The 20,698-nt window shown below is 53.0% G+C and overlaps 1 protein-coding gene across 4 annotated transcripts in view; it reads left to right on the top strand.

Annotated features, from left to right (window-relative positions):
- LOC116940280 (cell migration-inducing and hyaluronan-binding protein-like) overlaps positions 1-20,698 on the top strand; it is an 89,181-nt gene that overhangs the window by 58,864 nt on the left and 9,619 nt on the right. For all 4 annotated transcript variants that reach the window (XM_032949898.2, XM_032949879.2, XM_076067314.1 and 1 more), the window contains exons 4-19: positions 690-831; positions 2,168-2,300; positions 3,082-3,236; positions 4,955-5,137; positions 5,815-5,885; positions 10,908-11,003; positions 12,003-12,124; positions 12,407-12,554; positions 13,022-13,213; positions 13,772-13,941; positions 14,911-15,120; positions 15,469-15,674; positions 16,164-16,233; positions 16,914-17,042; positions 18,365-18,450; positions 19,875-20,006. In XM_032949898.2, coding sequence (XP_032805789.2) covers positions 690-831; positions 2,168-2,300; positions 3,082-3,236; positions 4,955-5,137; positions 5,815-5,885; positions 10,908-11,003; positions 12,003-12,124; positions 12,407-12,554; positions 13,022-13,213; positions 13,772-13,941; positions 14,911-15,120; positions 15,469-15,674; positions 16,164-16,233; positions 16,914-17,042; positions 18,365-18,450; positions 19,875-20,006 — 2,245 coding nt within the window. The remainder of the gene's footprint in view (positions 1-689; positions 832-2,167; positions 2,301-3,081; positions 3,237-4,954; positions 5,138-5,814; positions 5,886-10,907; positions 11,004-12,002; positions 12,125-12,406; positions 12,555-13,021; positions 13,214-13,771; positions 13,942-14,910; positions 15,121-15,468; positions 15,675-16,163; positions 16,234-16,913; positions 17,043-18,364; positions 18,451-19,874; positions 20,007-20,698) is intronic.

Here is a 20,698-nt window from a genome sequence, read left to right as displayed (position 1 = left end):
TAAAAGACACTTTAATAAAATGTACCGTACTAGTAATGGCAGAACTCCACGACTCCAGGAAGTCGCCACCGAAGCTTGCCGCGACGTAAGGGGACCGTGGCCAATTACAGCCAGCGTCAGTTGAGCGTGGACAATTAGACCCAAGCCGAAACATAACATATAAAAATGTTTTAAAATCATATTTTTTATGATAGAATATAGCATTGTCATCAGTATGACATAAGTATACCGAGTTTGCAGTCGAAACCACATTGGGAAGTGGCTTAAAATTGAGTTACAAGATTTGAGGATACAGCGACGACGACAACAACAACAGAGTGAGTTAAATAACATCGTGTAAAAACCACCACGTGTGGTTGAGCGGACGACGCGTGCCTCTCTCCTTCACGTACGGTCGTTCTCTCCGGAGCCGGGATTACCCCATGGGCCCTCGTTCATTTGTAGGGCCCCCATGTTTGTGAGGCCCTCCTTTAGCCTCCCCCCCCCGCCCCCATTATTTACTGACGTAACAGCTGAGCGACGGATAGATGCTGCTACGCGCTATGACGGCATAGGCCACCAACGCACAACTTCCGGCGGATAGATCGATGATGACGACGATCATGGTGCAGATTGTGACAACGATGCTGATGACGACGACGATTACTCGTGAACCCATCTGACTGGCCCTGTGTCCGTCCCTCGTGCAGGAAAACTCGTGATCGCCGACCGACGGGACGAGGCCATCGTGGTTCGAACTCGCTCCATCCTCATCGAGGACGGAGGGGAGCTCCACGTGGGCAGCGAGGACTGCCCTTACCTGGGCAGCCTGACCATCTCACTCTACTCCAGGTGTGTGGGATGTCATTCGGTTTACCTGGGCAGCCCGGCCATCTCACTCTACTCCAGGTGTGTGAGATGTCATTCGCTTTACCTGGGCAGCCCGGCCATCTCACTCTACTCCAGGTGTGTGGGATGGCATTCGCTTTACCTGGGCAGCCTGACCATCTCACTCTACTCCAGGTGTGTGAGATGTCATTCGCTTTACCTGGGCAGTCCGGTCATCTCACTCTACTCCAGGTGTGTGAGATGTCATTCGCTTTACCTGGGCAGCCTGACCATCTCACTCTACTCCAGGTGTGTGAGATGTCATTCGCTTTACCTGGGCAGCCTGACCATCTCACTCTACTCCAGGTGTGTGAGATGTCATTCGCTTTACCTGGGCAGCCCGACCATCTCACTCTACTCCAGGTGTGTGAGATGTCATTCGCTTTACCTGGGCAGTCCGGCCATCTCACTCTACTCCAGGTGTGTGAGATGTCATTCGCTTTACCTGGGCAGCCTGACCATCTCACTCTACTCCAGGTGTGTGAGATGTTATTCGCTTTACCTGGGCAGCCCGGCCATCTCACTCTACTCCAGGTGTGTGAGATGTCATTCACTTTACCTGGGCAGCCCGGCCATCTCACTCTACTCCAGGTGTGTGAGATGTCATTCGCTTTACCTGGGCAGCCCGACCATCTCACTGTACTCCAGGTGTGTGAGATGTCATTCGCTTTACCTGGGCAGTCCGGCCATCTCACTCTACTCCAGGTGTGTGAGATGTCATTCGCTTTACCTGGGCAGCCCGACCATCTCAATCTACTCCAGGTGTGTGAGATTTCATTCGCTTTACCTGGGCAGCCTGACCATCTCACTCTACTCCAGGTGTGTGAGATGTCATTCGCTTTACCTGGGCAGCCCGACCATCTCACTCTACTCCAGATGTGTGAGATGTCATTCCCGTTAGCTGGGCAGCCCGGCCATCTCACTCTACTCCAGGTGTGTGAGATGTCATTCGCTTTACCTGGGCAGCCTGTCCATCTCACTCTGCTCCAGGTGTGTGGGATCTCATTCGCTTTACCGGGGCAGCCCGATCATTTCTCTCCGCTCAACATATCCACCTACTCACTCTCTTTATGAACTGGCCACGATGCCACGTGTTAATGATGACACGTGGGGCTCAATTTGTCACTAAATAGGTTGCGGGCCATTGATGGACTGGCGGATAGGCACGCGATCGGTAACCACAGCCAAGAGGTATCCTGGATGCGGTGTGCCGGGCGTGTGTTGTGCCAGCTCATTGTCTCCTGACCCCGTAGCCCCGACCTTGTCAGCTCCGTGAATGTTCGTTCCTCGACGTCCGTAGGTCGGACGAGGTGACGGAGGAAGCACACCCTTACTTCGGCCTCAAGTTCGTGGGAGTGGGACGCGGCGGTACCCTGGAGGTGCACGGAGCGCCAAAACTCTCCTGGACCTTCCTGAACGGCACCGTTCACCCCGTGAGTCGGCCCTTCCGCGCCGCGTCTATGAAGACGCGCCCCCGACCCTGACGATGCCCGCTGTATATGTGGAGTTTGCGCGCGTCTCTCTCTCTCTCTTTCTCTCGCCGTGGTCGCGGGGATTTTCCCTCTGGATCCTCCGATGTTTCACGCCACATTTAGACTCAACATTAGGCGTTTAGAGTATTTGTCTGCGATACATTTCCACGTGATAGACGGGGGATCTTTGTCACCACGGAGCGCTCCGACTTGCTTTTGGGAGATTCCACGCGCGCTACCACCCTTGGAAACTAAACTAAACTCTTTTTTAGTTTCACCAGGTGAGGCACACTGAGCTATGCAGCTCTTTCTCAGAAGCGACCTGGTCGCAAATGACAGCTCAAGAAAGTGGCTGATCATCACGTGGACATTTAGAGCAGCCAAATACTCTGAACGCGTCATGTTGATTCTAAATGTGGAGGGAAAAACCGGGGGACCCCGAGACAAATCCACGCGATCACGGGGAGAGAGAGAGACGCAAACTCCAAATCTACAGGAAGCGTCAGATTCGGGGTCGAACCCACGACCTCCTGTATACCTGGCGAGGGAGTTAACATCTCACAGCCACCGTGGTGCTCCATGTGCATTTCATTTGTCTGAGCCGGGTGGAGGAGGGGCGTACGACACAACGGTGGCACTTTTTACCTCGACCTGAGATTGCAACGTTAAAGACATGAACAATCGTGTTTGGTGTTTAAACCGCACGTGCGTGCGCCGCTCCGCGGCTGTCCGCCCACCGCAGCCTCCGCCGGGCGAGGAGGCGGCGGCCGGTGGGAGCCGCGGGAGGAGCGGCAGCGCCGCCGTGAAGAGCTACCGCCTCGAACGGAGCTGGGGCTACCGCGGCATTGTGGTGCACGTCCTGGACCACAACACCGGTGCAGTGCTGTCCGTAGACCGGTGAGATGCGATCTCCCCCCCCCCCATCTACCACCCCCCCCCACCAGGTCTCCCCCCCACCTCCCCCCCCCCATCTACCATCTACCTCCCCCCCCACCAGGTCTCCCCCCCACTCCCATCTACCTCCTACCCCCAGCTTCCTCCCCCCACCAGATCAACCACTCCAACCCCCTGTCCCATCCCCCCCCCCCCCCCCCGATGGCTGTTGCTGTTTGTTGTTGTTGTTGATGCCATTGTTGCTCTAGTTGCTGATGCTGCTTTCTCTTTTGATCTTGTCTTTGTTGTAGTGTTGCCGTTGGTGTCGTTGTCATCGTTGTTGTTGTCGTTGTTGATGATGTTGTCTATGTTGTGGTGTCATTGTCATCGTTGTTGTTGTTGATGATGTTGTCTTTGTTGTAGTGTCATTGTCATCGTTGTTGTTGTCGTTGTTGATGATGTTGTCTTTGTTGTGGTGTCGTTGTCATCGTTGTTGTTGTCGTTGTTGATGATGTTGTCTATGTTGTGGTGTCATTGTTATCGTTGTTGTTGTCGTTGTTGATGATGTTGTCTTTGTTGTGGTCTCACTGTCATCGTTGTTGTTGTCGTTGTTGATGATGTTGTCTTTGTTGTGGTGTTGTTGTCATCGTTGTTGTTGTCGTTGTTGATTATGTTGTCTTTGTTGTAGTGTCATTGTCATCGTTGTTGTTGTCGTTGTTGATGATGTTGTCTTTGTTGTGGTGTCACTGTCATCGTTGTTGTTGTCGTTGTTGATGATGTTGTCTTTGTTGTGGTGTCGTTGTCATCGTTGTTGTTGTCGTTGTTGATGATGTTGTCTTTGTTGTAGTGTCATTGTCATCGTTGTTGTTGTCGTTGTTGATGATGTTGTCTTTGTTGTGGTGTCACTGTCATCGTTGTTGTTGTCGTTGTTGATGATGTTGCCTCTGTTGTGGTGTCATTGTCATCATTGTTGTTGTCGTTGTTGATGATGTTGTCTTTGTTGTAGTGTCGTTGTTGTTGTCGTTGTTGATGATGTTGTCTTTGTTGTGGTGTTGTTGTCATCGTTGTTGTTGTCGTTGTTGATGATGTTGTCTTTGTTGTGGTGTTGTTGTCATTGTCGTCGCTGTGACCATAAAAGTCGTCGTTTGTCACCGACGTTGCTGTCTTAAATTTGCTATCGCAGCCCTCGCTGTTGTCTTTGTAATTATTACCATCATCATCGCCGTCACCAAACTCATCATCACTGTTGCTGCTGCTATTACCATCACCGTCATCCTACTCCATCACCATCATCATCGCCGTCACCAAACTCATCATCACTGTTGCTGCTGCTATTACCATCACCGTCATCCTACTCCATCATCATCATCGTCACTGAACTCATCATCACTGTTGCTGCTGATATTACCATCACCGTCATCCTACTCCATCATCATCGTCACCACACTCATCATCACTGTTGCTGCTGCTATTACCATCACCGTCATCCTACTCCATCAACATCATCGTCGTCACCAAACTCATCATCACTGTTGCTGCTGCTGCGATTGCCAGCGGTCACGATCATTACCATCACTGCCATCCTACTCCATCATCATCATCATCGCCGTCACCAAAACATCATCACTGTTGCTGCTGCTATTGCCAGCGGTCACGATCATTACCATCACCGCCATCCTACTCCATCATCATCGTCGCGTTTGACCCTCCGACCTCTCACTCCCCGCGCCCCCCCCCGTCAGCTTCGACACGTTCAAGAGCCGCGCCGAGTCCCGCCGCCTCGCCTCGCACCTCGACTCGCTGGCCAGCGGCCGCGTCGTCTCCATGGCCGTGAACGACGACGGCGGCTCGCGCAACCTCGACGCGGCCGCGAGGGTCGCCGTGCAGAGGCTCGGCGGTCGCGCCGTGGGCCGCCTCGCCTTCCGGTGGGGCGCTGCGCCGATTGCACCCCGGATTGCACCCCGGATTGCACCCCAGATTGCACCCCAGATTGCACCCCGGATTGCACCCCGGATTGCACCTCGGATTGCACCCCGGATTGCACCCCGGATTGCACCCCGGACGAATGTTCGGGTTGGGCGTCGCGCGTTTGCGGGGAGCTTAGAAGCGAAGAGGTTTACGCGCTCGCTCACACGCGCGCGACGTCAAAGAATCACCCGAATCTCCTTAACGGACAGGTTGGGGTTAAGGGCTGAGTCGACCTAGGGGAGGCCCAGGACCGGTTCAGATAATCGCCACTGGGTGTTGGCCGTGAGCGGGAATAGAACCCGGGTCGCTGTGTTCGTAGCGCAGCGTAGCGCTAACCGCTACACTACCGCTCCACAACACACACGCCCACACACGCACCCACACACACACCCACACACACCCACACACACACCTACACACCCACACACACCCACACACACCCACACACACATCCACACACACACCCACACACACACACACCCACACCCACACACACAAACACACACACACACCACACACACACCCACACACACCCACACCCACACACAAACACACACACACACCCACACACACAAACACACACACACACTCGGTAATTGTCGGTCCGCCGTGCCCGTGTCGTTTGTCGGATCAGGCAGCCGTGGGCGTTGGTGGCCGTGAAGGGAGATCCCAGCTCCGCCGTGGAGTCTCAGGGGACGACTGCAGGTAACCCAACTCCCTCGAGGTCCCCGCTGGGTCCCTCCAACTCTCATAGCTGCACCTTTTGCATGCCGTATAATGTGGGGGGGGAGGGGGGGGCGATGCATATAAGTGCTTGGAGAGGGAAGCCACCGCTCGCTCATTCATTAGCGCAAAACGAGGCTAGACGTGTTCACAGGAACAGATCGACGATCCAACTTGCTCTTCTGCTCACCTCGCGCCTTTGCGAGTGCCGTGCGGCAAGTCCTCGTCTAACGCGGGAGATGCGTTCCCGAAAAAGGGTCGCGTCAAGCGAGATAAACGCGTTAAGCGAGGGCTTACCGTACACCGTACAGCAGGGGTCGGGAACCTATGGCTCGCGAGCCAGATGTGGCTCTTTTGATGATTGCATATGGCTCGCAGATAAAACAAAATATTCTCACTTGTTTTAATCCATCCATCGATTTTTCACTGCGCATGTCCTGTTCAGGGCTGCAGGAGCAATTGTCCATTATTTTAATTGGATGATACTGGCCTACGTTTGCCGTTGCTGGGTAAAACAGGTAAACACCCCCTTTTCAATCAGTCTGAGACTGCGTCTGCTCGGTCATTAGCTCAAAGCTAACCCTTCGACGAAGAAGATGGCGAAAAGAAAAAAAGACGACGAGTATCGTACATTTCAGGACGAATGGACCGAAGAATTCGCCTTTGTGGAGAGAGCGGGTTCTGCGGTGTGTCTAATTTGCAATGACAAAATTACATCGTTGAAACGGTCGAATGTAAAGCGGCACTTCGACACGCGCCACGCTACCTTTGCATCAAAATACCCTGCGGGAGACAGCAGAAAGAAAGCGTGCCAAGAGCTTCTGAGCAGGGTGCAAGCTAGCCAGCAGCAACTCCGCATATGGACCCGGCAAGGTGACTATAATTCGGCTAGCTTTGCTGGTTCTTTAGCAATAGTGAGGAACGGAAAACCATTCACAGATGGCGAGTATGCTAAAACGTTCATGCTGGATGTAGCCAATGAACTTTTTGATGATCTTCCGAACAAAGACAAGATAATCAAACGGATACAAGACATGCCTCTGTCGGCAAGAACTGTTCATGATCGTACCATCGTGATGGCAAACAAAGTGGAGGAAACGCAAGTGAAGGACATAAATGCAGCGCCGTTCTTTTCTCTGGCTTTGGATGAGTCAACAGACGTGAGCCATTTGTCGCAGTTCAGCGTGATTGCAAGATATGCTGTTGGTGACACACTGCGCGAAGAAAGTCTTGCTGTTCTGCCATTAAAAGGGTCCACAAGAGGTGAGGATTTATTCAAGTCTTTCATGGAGTTTGCTCAAGAAAAAAGTCTACCTATGGATAAACTTCTCTCAGTGTGTACTGATGGTGCTCCGTGTATGGTGGGGAAAAACAAAGGATTTGTGGCGCTTCTCCGTGAACATGAAAATAGACCCATCCTAAGTTTCCATTGCATTATACACCAGGAGGCACTTTGTGCTCAGATGTGTGACAGGCAGTTTGGCGAAGTGATGTCGCTGGTCATTCGTGTGATCAACTTTATTGTTGCCCGAGCCTTAAATGATTGCCAGTTTAAAACACTGCTGGATGAAGTTGTAAATAACTATCCTGGTCTGCTTTTGCACAGCAATGTGCGTTGGTTGTCAAGAGGGAAGGTGCTTAGCCGTTTTGCGGCTTGCCTGAACGAAATCCGGACTTTCCTTGAAATGAAAGGCGTCGGGCATCCTGAGCTAGCCGACACCGAGTGGCTCCTCAAGTTTTACTATCTCGTAGATCTGACTGAACATCTGAACCAGCTCAACGTGAAAATGCAAGGCATTGGAAATACAGTGTTATCCCTTCAACAAGCTGTATTTGCTTTTGAAAACAAGCTGGAGCTTTTCATCACGGATCTTGAAACAGGTCGTTTACTACATTTTGAAAAACTGAGCCAATTTAAAGATGCATGCACAGCAAGTGAGCCCATTCAAAACCTTGATCTCCACCAGCTAGCTGGCTGCACATCCAGTCTCCTACAGTCCTTCAAAGCACGCTTTGGAGAATTTCGTGAGCACACTCGTCTTTTTAAGTTCATCACCCATCCAAACGAGTGTTCACTGAACACAGCCGACCTGAATTACATCCCTGGTGTCTCCGTCAGAGATTTTGAAGCAGAAGTGGCTGACCTGAAGGCCTCAGACATGTGGGTGAATAAGTTCAAGTCACTGAATGAAGATTTGGAAAGAATCACACGACAGAAAGCGGAGTTGGCGAGCAAGCACATGTGGACAGAAATGAAAAAACTCCAACCCGAAGACCAGCTGATTCTCAAAACTTGGAACGCGCTTCCTGTCACATACCACACACTGCAGCGTGTGAGTATTGCTGTATTGACCATGTTTGGATCTACGTATGCATGTGAGCAGTCATTCTCACATCTTAAAAACATCAAGTCCAACCTACGATCACGTTTAACGGATGAAAGCCTCAACGCTTGCATGAAGCTTAACCTCACCAAGTACCAACCCGACTACAAAGACATCAGCAAATCCATGCAGCACCAGAAGTCGCATTAATGGTGAGTGTTATAACAACATTATTTAAAAGAATAAATTCAGAGGCTTATTATACTGACATTTAGTTGAATTCACTTTTAAAATATATTATATGGCTCTCACTGAAATAAATTTCCAAATTTTTTGCTTTCATGGCTCTCTTAGTCAAAAAGGTTCCCGACCCCTGCCGTACAGCAAGATTTATATATATATTTTTAAAAAGGCTGACGGAGGATGAGATAATGGCACTCGAAATGTATTGCATTAGAACGGATTCTGCATCTAAGCCGGACCCAAAGAGTGACCAATCGTAAGGACAAGTATGCACGTGGAGGAAGACAACCTGGTGATGATGATGATGATGCAGGCAGTGATGAGAAGGAGACTGGCACTATTTGGACGCATTGCGCAGGGTGGACAACAACAGGGAAATTAAAATCGTGTTGTTCGCACAACAATGGGAAGGAACCGCAGAGTAGAGGAAGAGAGAGAGAATGGCTCGAGGACGACGTTGCCACGAGAAGATCGCTGCCAGAAAGACGTGGCACTTACTTGAGCCGCATTGGCGCAAGGCAGAGGGAGGAACGTGGAAACAACAATTGACGAAATGTGGAGTGGACACCTCCTGGCCCATGGATCGTGATGATGATGAATCTCTCGGTCAGTAATCCACCAACCCTTTGCCTCCTAAGCGCTGGATCAGCACGGCCGAGTGACGATACCAGCTTGCTCTCTCCCCAGACCCCCACTCTGAGTCGAGTCCTATTCAACCCCCCCCCAACTCCATCGCAGGGACTCTTGTGTGAGAGTCTCGCAATTACTTTGCGCCGCACGCAACGAAATCCAACTTTAAACGATTCGAGATAAGTGCACGCCCTTAAACGGCCAGCTGGTGGCACTATTACATCAACCTAGCCCCCCCCCACCAACCTTCCACCCTGGCCTCCTGAACCACCTGGCATTCAGAATACTCCTGCTTACCCGGACCTATTGAACTTCTTTGGCTCTGTACGTAACCAACCGTGCAAGTCCATAGCTGTCAACCCCTTATAGGTGCCTACCTTATTTACAGACCAATTCAGACCTCATTGGTCACCCCGTGCCCCTTATAAATCTCAACGTTCATTCCACAAAATCCCATCACACAAACAAAGAGACAGACAAAAGTTGCCCGTACTGAAACAGCTGCACGCCGTATGGACCTGCAAACTCAATTTCCCTGTACCAGAATACGGGGTAAACCCGTACGGGTTGACTGCGACGCTAATCGGTGGAAGGACACCAAACTAAACACAACATCTGGCCTCGTGTTTCGTGTGGCAGCGCCGTCTAAAGCCGGCCACGGTGGCAGCCCCGCAACTCTTACTCTGTTAGCTGACCTCCTTTACCACCTGCCCTTAATGTTCAATATTACCTAACTCGTGTTCATGCGCAATGGGCAATGTGTGTACGGTAATGTGTGTGTATAAGTATATATGTAACGTGGGGAAGCGGTAGTGTGGTGGTTAGCGCATTACGTTACGAAGCCGGCAGCCCGCGCGTTCGAGTCTCACTCGTAACCAACATCAGTGACGAATATCTGAACCGCATCTCGGGCCTCCACCTAGGTAGACTCAGCCTTTAATGGGTACCTGGTACCGGTGGTGTACACATCAGAACTGGGGAGACAAAGGCGGCCGAGCGTGGCGTTTGGCCACCCACCCCCTGGTTGTGCCGTGCCGGCCTTACAAGGTAGCACTTGTCCCCAACAGTCTGCTAATGCTAGACGGGGGTGGAATCTTTGTCCGATAGATATAGATATTCTAGATTTAGATATAGATTCTAGATTTAGATATAGGTATGCTGTAATTGTTATCTACGACTGGAGGGTGTAGTGGTTAGCGCACCGCGCTACAAACGCGGTGACCCAGGGTTCTCCGGTTTCCCCCAATGTGAAACCAAACACTAATTTCGCGCAATTGGGCAAACGTCGCGGGTCCCCGAACCTAACACGAAATCAAGAGACCCAAAATGAGGCTCTCGCAAGGGTCAGTCACAAAATTGGCTTTCTCATTTTGAATTATTTGCGTTCATGGCCATTTGACGATACGCTCGTGTGCGATAAGTATTTGTTTATTTAGTTGTTATAAGTTCGTGGGGAGGGGGGGGGGGGCGGGCGGTTTGTTGTTGTCCAAGCCTTAACCTTGAGTGTAAATATTCACAAGCCGCATCCAACAACCGGTCATCGGATGACATCTCAAACGTGTTAACGCTCGTCAGGCCCTACGGTGTGAACAAGCGCAGCCTTCGAAACTCCACTCTCGCCTCCCTACCGGCCTCTCTGTTCACGTGCCGCGAAAGAAGGGGCCCATCGGCCAACGCGTCAGCTAGCGGATACGTCGATCTGTCGAGGCCAACCGCGCGCTGTTTATTGACGCGCGTGTCCACCCGTTTGTCGTTCGTCATCGTCATCGCCGTCGTCGTTAATGAGTTCAATAACTCGCCGCGGCAGGAACCACGGGTCGAACGACGGCGGAGGCGGCTAAACTCTTCCGCACCGCCGCCGGTGACCTCTACACGGTGTCGACGCTCAGCGAGTGGACCCAAGGTAAGGTTGGGGGGGGGGGGGGGGGGCTTCCACCGATACATCCCAACCCAGTGCCGGATGAGGTTAGCGTGGGGCCTGTAGCATTTGTTATAAAGGGGCCCGAAATAAAATAAAAACACGTAAATATTGAAACGTACAAATATTTTAACTTGCATAGTAAAGTAATTGTATTTTTTATTTGTTATACAGCCAGATAATACGACAGTCGTTAAAAATAGTGAAGGCGGTACGCACAGAGAGCAATCGCCCTCACGCGATGCCCGCAGCTTACGCCCCTCACTCAAAACAACCCCCATCTCTGCTCCCCCTAGCCCATCATCCTGCTACTGCTGCTACTACTCCCTAACCCCCAGCTACGACCAGGCCTACCAGAACCCCTATCACTACCCCTATCAAATACCCCAACCCCTGTCACTACCCCAACCCCTATCACTGCCAAAGCCCCTATCGCTACCCCTGCTGCTTCAGGAGCCCACCCAGTAAACATGGCCAAGTTGGCTCGTGTGGCTGGAACTGTTTGACCAACGCTGGCCCAACCTTCAGTGTCTACTGGGTACTCGTAGCAAAAGTATAACTTTCGCGTGACTACTATACGATCAGTTCTCACGAGCACACAATGTGATGCGTGTATCACATTTACCATTTAATTAATGTGTAACATACCAACACACATACGTCGCAGGCGTATGTGTGTAGGTATGTATGTTAAACTTCTTTGGCACCGTACGTAGCCAACCGTGCCAACCGTAGGTGCGGGGGAGGTGGGGGGACAACAAACTGAAAACAAAAAAGCAGTTCTAAAGAAATGAGTTTTTAATCTTTGATATAAAAGTGGATGGCTCCCAGTGTCTTCCTCCTATCGGAATGGCGGTCACCACAATGCACTTGGCTAACTACGGTATTGTGAGCGGGCCGAGTCACTCATCGTGCCACGTGCACCGTGGGGAACGTATTTCTTGCTGGTCCGTAACCCTGCGCCGTGTCCCCTGTCACCGGGAGACGTGGAGTGGACGGATTGGTTCAACCGGGACGACCAGGGCGGCACCGGCGATTGGGAGAATCTCTCGACCCTGAGGAGCGAGAATCCCGGGGCCATCTGCGCTCACCCCCTCGACATCCAGGTGAGCCCACAGAGTTCGCCCGTGCCGCGACTCATGTGCCGTGCGTTTGTCCGTCCGTCCTTTTATCCGTCCACTCGTCCATCCATCCACCCACCCATACGTCTGTCCATGAGTCAATTCACCTTTCGGTTTATCCATCAACCTTCCTGTCTCGTCCGTCGGTCCATTCGTAAATACACCAATCCATGAGTCCGTCTATCCTTCGGCCCGCGTAAGCCTGCATCGAGCAGTAGATAGACCGCGGCTGACGATGTTGACGTTGACGATGGTGGGGCCGTGCAGGTGACGACGCTGGACGGGCTCCCAGCCGAGCTCACGCTCCAGGGGTTCCACCGCAGCAACCGGGCCTACGGCTTCGCCTGCCGCAATCAGGACCAGCAGGGCGGCCGCTGCCAAAACTACCGCGTCCGCTTCCTGTGCGGCCACAAGGGTGAGCCAGTCGCACACATTGGTGAGCCAGTCAAACACCGGTATGCCAGCCACATAGCGGTGAACCAGCCACACACCGATGAGCCGGCCGCATCAGAAAGCCAGTCACACACAACCGCATTGGGTTTTTTGTTGTGCGGTCATTGGTGACCTGACTGAGACCATCAACTCACCGCACTTCAAAACCCAGTTTCAGCACGGGCGGCCGAAACCCGGATTTCGAAGTCCTCGGCGGTGCCAGCTCAGCGTCTCTGACCTCGCAGCCACTCGGCCACGCTGGAGAAACAGAATCATGATCAGAATCTTTATTTCGACTGCTGGAGGAATCCGATGAGCTAAGAAGCTCTTTTTCACAGATGTCCAGTGGGGCACGGGGGCAGCGAGTCACGGAATGCGAACCGTGGCGGGTTCGCCAGCGACCGTGCCGGGGACCGGTTCGTCACGGTCGCGCGCGTTGTCTGACCGCAGCTCGCCCGTCGGTGCGGGTCACGGTGGAGCCGCTGTCCAACGCGACGGTGCTGACCCTGGCGGAGGACGTGCGGTCGTGGCGCGCGGGCGAGCGCGTGGTCGTGGCGAGCACCGACTTCTCGATGCACCAGGCGGAGGAGTTCACGCTGCTGCCGTGCCCCGAGTGCACCGCCAACCAGGTCAAGGTGGAAGGTGAGGCCACCTCGCTCGCGCTTCCCCGGCACGTGGCCCCGTTTGTCTGTTTATGTGTCTGTGTGTCTGCGTGTCCGTGGGTCAGTGTGTCCGTGGGTCTGTCCGTGTGCCTGTCCGCGTGTCCGTGTGTTTGTGTGTCCGTGTGTCAGTGTGTCTTCTGTGACTGTACGTGGGTCTGTCCGTGTGCCTGTGTGTCCGCGCGTCCATCTGTTCGTGTGTCCGTGTGTCTGTATGGGGATCGGGGTAGTGTAGTGGTTAGTGCACGCGACAAACCCGCCGTCCCGAGTTGGATTCCCGATCCCGGCCATTTCCAGCAACGTGACACGACCGACTGAACCGGTCTCTGACCTCCCCTAGGTCAACTGGGCCTCAAACGAGTACCTCGCGTGGTGTATAAACATCAGCACTGGGGAGGCAAACGCAGCCGGGTACGGTGCTGCCCACCCACCCCCTCGCGCATTGTTCCCGCGTTCCAAGGTCCTCGCTAACAGCCCTTGCCCCTTCGGTCTGCTAAGGCTATCTCGGGGGTGGGGGACCTTTACCTGTGCGTGCGTGCAGGCAAGCCGCGGTTCACGCACGTGGGCGAGGTGGTGGACGGCGTGGACATGAGGGCCGAGGTGGGGCTCCTGACGCGGAACGTCGTCGTCCAGGGGGAGATGGAGCCCAGCTGCTACGGGGACAACGCCTGCCGCTTCTTCTCCTTCGACACGTTCGGCGGGCACATCAAGGTGCGTGGGGGGAGGGGGGGCAAAGTGGGGGGGGAGGCAAGGAGGAGGTACAAATGACAGTAGACAGGCTGAACACCACAACACCACGGTGTCGAGATGTTACGATGTCAACTACCTCGCTCTTGAGAAAAGAGCTGCATAGCTCAGTGGGCCTTGCCTGGTAAACAAAAAAAATAAGTTCAGTTTTAGTATTGTGGGGGGCACGCATATTCACAGCCTCGACTCAAACATGTGCGGTTGAGACTTCTTCTGCGCTGTCGTGAGTTGATGAGCAACGTTTATTTGTTCGTGGCTGGGCAGAAACGGACCGTACAACGACTCACTGCCCCGATCCACAAATACGAAGGAGACATCGCAGTGACGACGATACCACTCCGCTACTCTTGACGCGGTTGCCTGGCCTTGGCCCACCTGCATGTGAGACTGTAGCTGTTGCTCTGCCATTGACACCAGCAGCCGTACGGAAGACGAAAAAGGGGCTGGTGAGCGAGCCGTTGCTCGGTCTCATAAATGCAGCGGCGGTTCCTGTCTGGTCGTTCGGTTTGAGATCGGGGACAGCTTTGTGTTTATGCACATATGTTGAACTTCTTTCGCACCGCACGTAGCCAACCGTGCTAATCGGAGGTGCGGGGGGGAAGGGCAACAAGCTAAACTAACAAAAAAACTGTCATAAAGAAAAAGAGTTCTCAATCTAGATGATTTAAAAGTGCACAGCTCCAGTGGCTTCGGAAGGGAGAGCGTTCCCGACGGCCGCAGACGCGCCTCTGAAAGTTGAGTTTTCATTAAAAAAATTCGTTTCACAAACTCATTCATTCACACCGTGCGGCTCCTCTCAATTTCCCATCAGCTGCGTACCAGACAGCCTCACCTGCCGCGCGACAAACAACTTTGGCTGAGGCTGGAAAAATTGCACCTCGTGACCTCCCGACCCCTGTCACCGCCCCCCCTCCCCCAACCCCCTTGGCGCAGATGGCCGAGGGCTTCAAGGCGTGCCACCTGGAGGGAGCGGAGCTGCGCCACATGGGCCAGCAAACCATGGGGCACTACCCCGTGCACTTCCACGTCGCGGGGGACCTGGATCAGTTGGGGGGCTATGACCCCCCCACATACGTGCGGGGCCTCTCCATCCACCACTCCTTCTCCCGCTGCCTCACCATCCACGGCTCCAGCGGACTCCTGGTGGGTGGGCCGCCGCTGCCGTTGTTGCGCTCACGTGCGCGCCCACTTGCTCCCGCGGCAAGCCGATGGCGTGATTAGGAAATTGCAGGGCCGCGCCTTTAACCATCGCGTTGCGACCGCGATAATTAAAAAGATGCATATACATATCTGACAACAAATATCTCATGGTAATTTTGAAATATCGTACAACGACAACGATGAAGACGATGACGGCGACGATAATGACGGGAGCCTTCGCGCGTGTGACGCGCGTCACCGCAGCGATCGGGCGGACGAGGGTCAATAGATCGACGATGACGACGACGACGACGACGACGGACGATGACTTGGGACGATTGCGCGCGCCAGGTGAAGGACGTGGTGGGCTACGACGTGCTGGGCCACTGCTTCTTCACGGAGGACGGCCCTGAGGAGCGCAACACGTTCGACCACTGCCTGGGCCTCGTGGTGCGCGCCAGCTCGCTGCTGCCCTCCGACCGCGACGTGCGAATGTGCCGCACCATCCGCCAGGACGCCTACCCCGGATACGTGCCGCGCCCGCGCCACGACTGCACGTGAGTGGCGCACCGAGTGGAGGGGGGGGGTGTGGGCGGTAGCCGTGGCGGTTGATCAGTTTGCGATGGTGATGGTGACGATGATGGTGACGATGATGTTGCTGGGAGGTCACGCCAGGGCTTGTTTGGATTGGGAGGGGTCGTCTGTGGAGCTGCGCGAATGTTTGCGTGTGATGGAGAAAAACTTGGTGGATGGGGATTGTGGTCATGATAGTGATGTTGATAATGATTTATCGACAGTATTTGCATTTAACAATGGTCATTGGATGATGATGATGATGTTTTGCCAGTGGTCAGTGGATGACGATTATGATCATGAACCAATGGGCAATGCATTTTACAATGGATGATGATTGTGATGATGATGATGATGATCAAGACTCATGTGCGACTTCGGTTAAACATTTTTGTTCACAGTGATGAGGATCATTCGCGAAGTAAGTGAAATTATCGTTTGCGTTGTGCGCGTGTGGTGGTTTCTGCTCGCAGCGCCGTATCAACCTTCTGGCTGGCAAATCCCAACAACAACATCATCAACTGCTCCGCCGCCGGCTCGGAGGTGAGACTTCAAACATCCGCGGTCAAAACATTCACAATCGAAAAACGCCTGCTCTCCGTAAAACGAATTATGCAGGCATTACACGGCTCGTAGAGCAGTCTACGGCTCGTCAAAGCATGTCGCGCAGCACACTCACGTGTGGAAAGCGCGCCGTGGCGTGCGTGTTAGGGGAACGTGCGCGAGCTAGAGACGTCAAATTGTCCGTGAAGACAAGTAAACAAATCATCCGGTGATGCTGCTGCTGCATTGGCATTGGTGCACACACACAAACGAAAAGAGATGTGGACGGCGTTGGGGGAGACATTCATCCAGCAGTAGATCGATCATAGCTGATGATTATGGCGATGATGACGTTGTGCGGGCGTATGTGTACAGGAAGGAGTGGTTAGCGCGCTGCACTACGTACCCGGCGACCCGAGTTCGATTCCCGCTCACGGTCAACACCGGTGACGATGATCTGAACTGGTCTTGGACCTCCCCTAGGTCGACTCGGCCTCAAATGAGTACCTGGTGCGGTGTGTGAACATCGCCGCTCGGGAGACAAGCGGCGGCCGGGCGTGGTGGCGGACACCCACCCCCTCGTGTGCCGTGCCGGCCTTCATAGGTGCGCGCGAACAGCACTTGCCCCAACAGTCTGTTAAGGCTATATGTGGGGGGGTGGGACCTTTGTCTTTGCACAGGAAGGAGGTTTCTGGTTCGTGTTCCACCACGTGCCCACGGGGCCCTCGGAGGGAAAGTACGCTCCGGGCTACACCGAACACAAACCCTTCGGCATCTTTGCCGACAACCGGGCGCACTCCAACTACAGGGTGAGGAGAAGGAGAAGACGCGGGGAAACACCCTCCCCCGGGCTGACACCAAAATTCAACAAACGTACGCAGCCGGTGCGGCTGAAAGTGCCGAGAGCCTGAGCCGGCGCCGCTGCCGATTGCTGGGTGCGGATCTTTTCGTGTCCAACCGGGGCCCAGCCGCGATGAAGCCAAGGTTCTCGAGTGGAGTGGTTCTGCGGGATTGAGCCGGGTTGCCAATGGCAGGCGCAGAGGCCCACGGACTTGAACAGAGAACCGTGACACTCACATAGAGACCGATGGACCCCCCCCCTTTACGAATTATTACACTCACACAGAGGCCCATAAAAATCCACAGACTCACGTAGACCTGGCCATGATCAAACTGGGTTCTCAAAAAATGTAGAGTTGCTGATGGTCTCAGCTGGTCACGATTGACTGAACTAAAATACAAAAAACACAAATTCATCTTGGTTCTTCAAATTCACCACATTCCATCTATGAGAACTTTAATGAATTAATACGTGCACGTATGAGTTTTGCCAGCGATGTGACGGACATTTGTCTGCTGATGGGCTTGTGGGAAAGTGTGTGGCCTAGCATCTAATTTGAAATAAATATTTTGAAGCGGACAATCGATTCTTATCAGCACAATTCAGCGTCCGTATCGTAAACACCCGAAGTAATTTAAATCTATGAATGATTGTCGACCTGCTGAAAACACGGTGCCATTTCTGCCACGAGCCGGCGATCACGTTGCCAATGTCAACTGACCGCGATGAATAATAATTTGCAGGCAAACAAACATCGGACGGCATCGTCTCGCTCCTCGATGTTTCCAGCAGGAAACGAAATGAATTGGCAATAAGCGACTGATGGCGAGAAACCTTCAGAAAATTAGAATGCAATCTGCCTCCTCTCTCTCTCTCCTTCTCCCCCTCCCTCTGGGTCAGAACCTCTCGCTCCAGCCCGCCGTGTCGCAGCGATCCCACGGGCTCGGCCGACACGCGCTCTCACACACGCGCACGCACACACACGCCCAAGCACTCGTCCCTCTCCGCGCCGTTCACGTGTTGCAGCTTGATTCTATCGAGCCAGCGCTGGCCGTTCTGTCGTTTCAATTGTGGAATGATTACAGGACCCAATTATTCACCCCCTTCCCGGACGTTTCGGGCAACGACCCCTCCTCAGAGCGCATAACTAGAAAGGAGCGGTGCCGTCATCTCGACATGCAAAGCGCACGACGGTTCCTTCCTGTTTTGCGCTTTCGCCACGCCCCAGCATGCTTTGCATGTCATTATGACAGCACCGTGCGTGCGTGTGTTCCTGCGTGCCTGCTGCAGGCTGGGATGATGCTGGACCACGGAGTGAAGACGACGAACGCCAGCGAGAGGGACAAGCGGCCGTACCTCTCTCTCGTGAGCGCACGGTAAGCGTCAACGCGGGACGCCTCGCTGCAAGGACGGTCCGGGTTCGATTCCTGATCCTGGAACTTTTCTGTCTGGAATTTGTATATTCTCCTCCTGTTCTGGATGGTTTTCCTCCGGCAATCTCCCATCTGTTCCTCCAAAAATAAAATAAAAAAGCGTACAATGTGAATATCGGTTCGAATTTGCAACAACAACAACATAAATTTACCCACAAATGACTCACATAGCGATCATCGCCCCTTTCTGGCAGACTAATGCCCCCAGGTCACTGATGCAAATGAGGATTAGCCTGGGAGTCCTCACCCTGTTAAATAAGAATAAACTTGATCATATTCACCAGAAGGCCCTCCCTTGAGCGTATTAATGATACGTATGAGTGCAAATTGTTTCAGACGAGACGTTAAAAAAAGGTCACTCTGCCCTCACGTTCGGCTCATTCTGAAACGGGGGGGGGGGGAAATCACCCCGTTGCGAGGCACGCGCGATGGAGAGCGCAGGACGCGACTTGCGACGATTCGTGACTGAAGCATTAGGCACGCCAATTAAGCGTGTGGCCGTTTGCCTGATCTTTTGGTCAATGTCGAATCGCGTTCCCGCGGAACGTTCCCGTTTAAATCCCTCCCGATGTATCTCATTTCTGGCGCAAGTCATATTGGGAAAGTGAGTAGCAGCCCTTGGAAAGAAAGCAAAGATCTCTTTTGCGAAGGGGAAATGTTCAGAGATCGGTTTTCAAAAGGGCACACCGATTGCGTACGGATCAAATAATTCAGAACGTGGTAGGAATTATCATGTGCATTTATATGTAATATATGCATCAAATGATATATTATTAATATATAAATGAATAATGACAAACCAATGGACGTGGGACATGATTCATGGCTATAATGCGGTTCAACTTGCAAGTTTCCCCCAGGGGTACTATACAATTAACAAAAAGACTCCAAAATCTATTTCCCAATCAATCCAGCTGAAATATATACTGACTCAAAACTAAAGCCAGCGTTTGTGTTTATTTCGACTCTGGTTCCCCCCACCCCCGTTCCCCCGCATTACGCACAGTGAGTCGATGATCCTGATTTGCGACTCGATTAAGGATCTAATTTATTTGTCTCGGTTGTTTTGTTTAACGCTCTCGTTGCAATTGTTTTTCGCGATTTTTGTTTGCATTATTTTCGTCTCGTTTGCTTTTCGTTCCCACACCCACTGGGCCAAACGTAACGTCGCCGCGTCGTTAGCGCGGCCGTTATGTCGCTTTCGTTCGTCGGCGTTTTTTGATCATCAGGAGTGGAGGAGACCTTCGGGGCGAAGGTTTTCACGGCGTCAGTTTTTTTGCGTTCGTCAAAAACTTTTTTTTGTTAACTATCGCGCCGTTGTTGTTGTTGTTGTTGTTGTTTTTTGCCGTCTCTGGCGACGGCCGCAGCTATGGCCCCCACGTGGACGCCGATCCGTTCAAGCCGCGGGTGCCGGCCCTCATCACGGGCTTCGTGGCCTTCCGCAACCAGGAGCACGGGGCCTGGCTCCGTGGCGGGGACGTGTGGCTCCGCCACTGCCAGTGAGTGAGACGAACTCGCACGCGACGGCGGAGGTGCTAATCCGCACCTCCGATTGGCATGGTTGGCCACGTACGGTGTGCGAAAGGAGTTCAACGTGCATGCGCACGTACGCAGAGGCCCGTGGGCGAATGAGATTTTTGCATAACGAGAGCCGGGTTAGCTGACACCTGCACAATTGAAACCTGAGGAGTTGAGACCTGGGATAAGAGGAGACACTTGAGTATAGGAGACCTTGGAGACTGGTATCTGCATAACTGGTGTCTGGTCGCTCAGAGCTGGGTAACTGAAAGCTGGATGAATACAACCTTGGAAGCAAATAGCGGGACGAATGAGACCTGGCTGATGGAGACCTGGTGGCTGGAACCTGCGTTACTGAGACCTAGTTACCAGGCGTCTGCGTAACTGAGACCTGAATGAATGAGATCTGGATGGGTGAAACGTTGTTAACTGAGACCTGGGCGATGTAGACCTGGTTAATGGGACCTGTACGTATGAGACCTGGCGAACTGAAATCCACATAGCTGGTGTCCATGTAATGAATGTATTAATATAGATAATTGTTGTGAAACCGATCTCCGCAGGCGATTCAGCTTTCCGTCAGAGAGCACCAAAAAGCTTGTTTTGTGATTGAACGGCGCCGTCGTTGGCAATATTATCGACACAGCGTGGTGACCGTCAAATCCATCCCTTG

This window comes from Petromyzon marinus, chromosome 1 (genome assembly GCF_048934315.1).
Source record: "Petromyzon marinus isolate PM22_M1 ecotype Great Lakes invasive population chromosome 1, UKy_Petmar_22M1.pri1.0, whole genome shotgun sequence".
NCBI classification, from domain to species: domain Eukaryota; kingdom Metazoa; phylum Chordata; class Hyperoartia; order Petromyzontiformes; family Petromyzontidae; genus Petromyzon; species Petromyzon marinus.
Note: the sequence above shows the minus strand (reverse complement) of the source record. Positions and strands in the feature narration are given on the sequence as shown.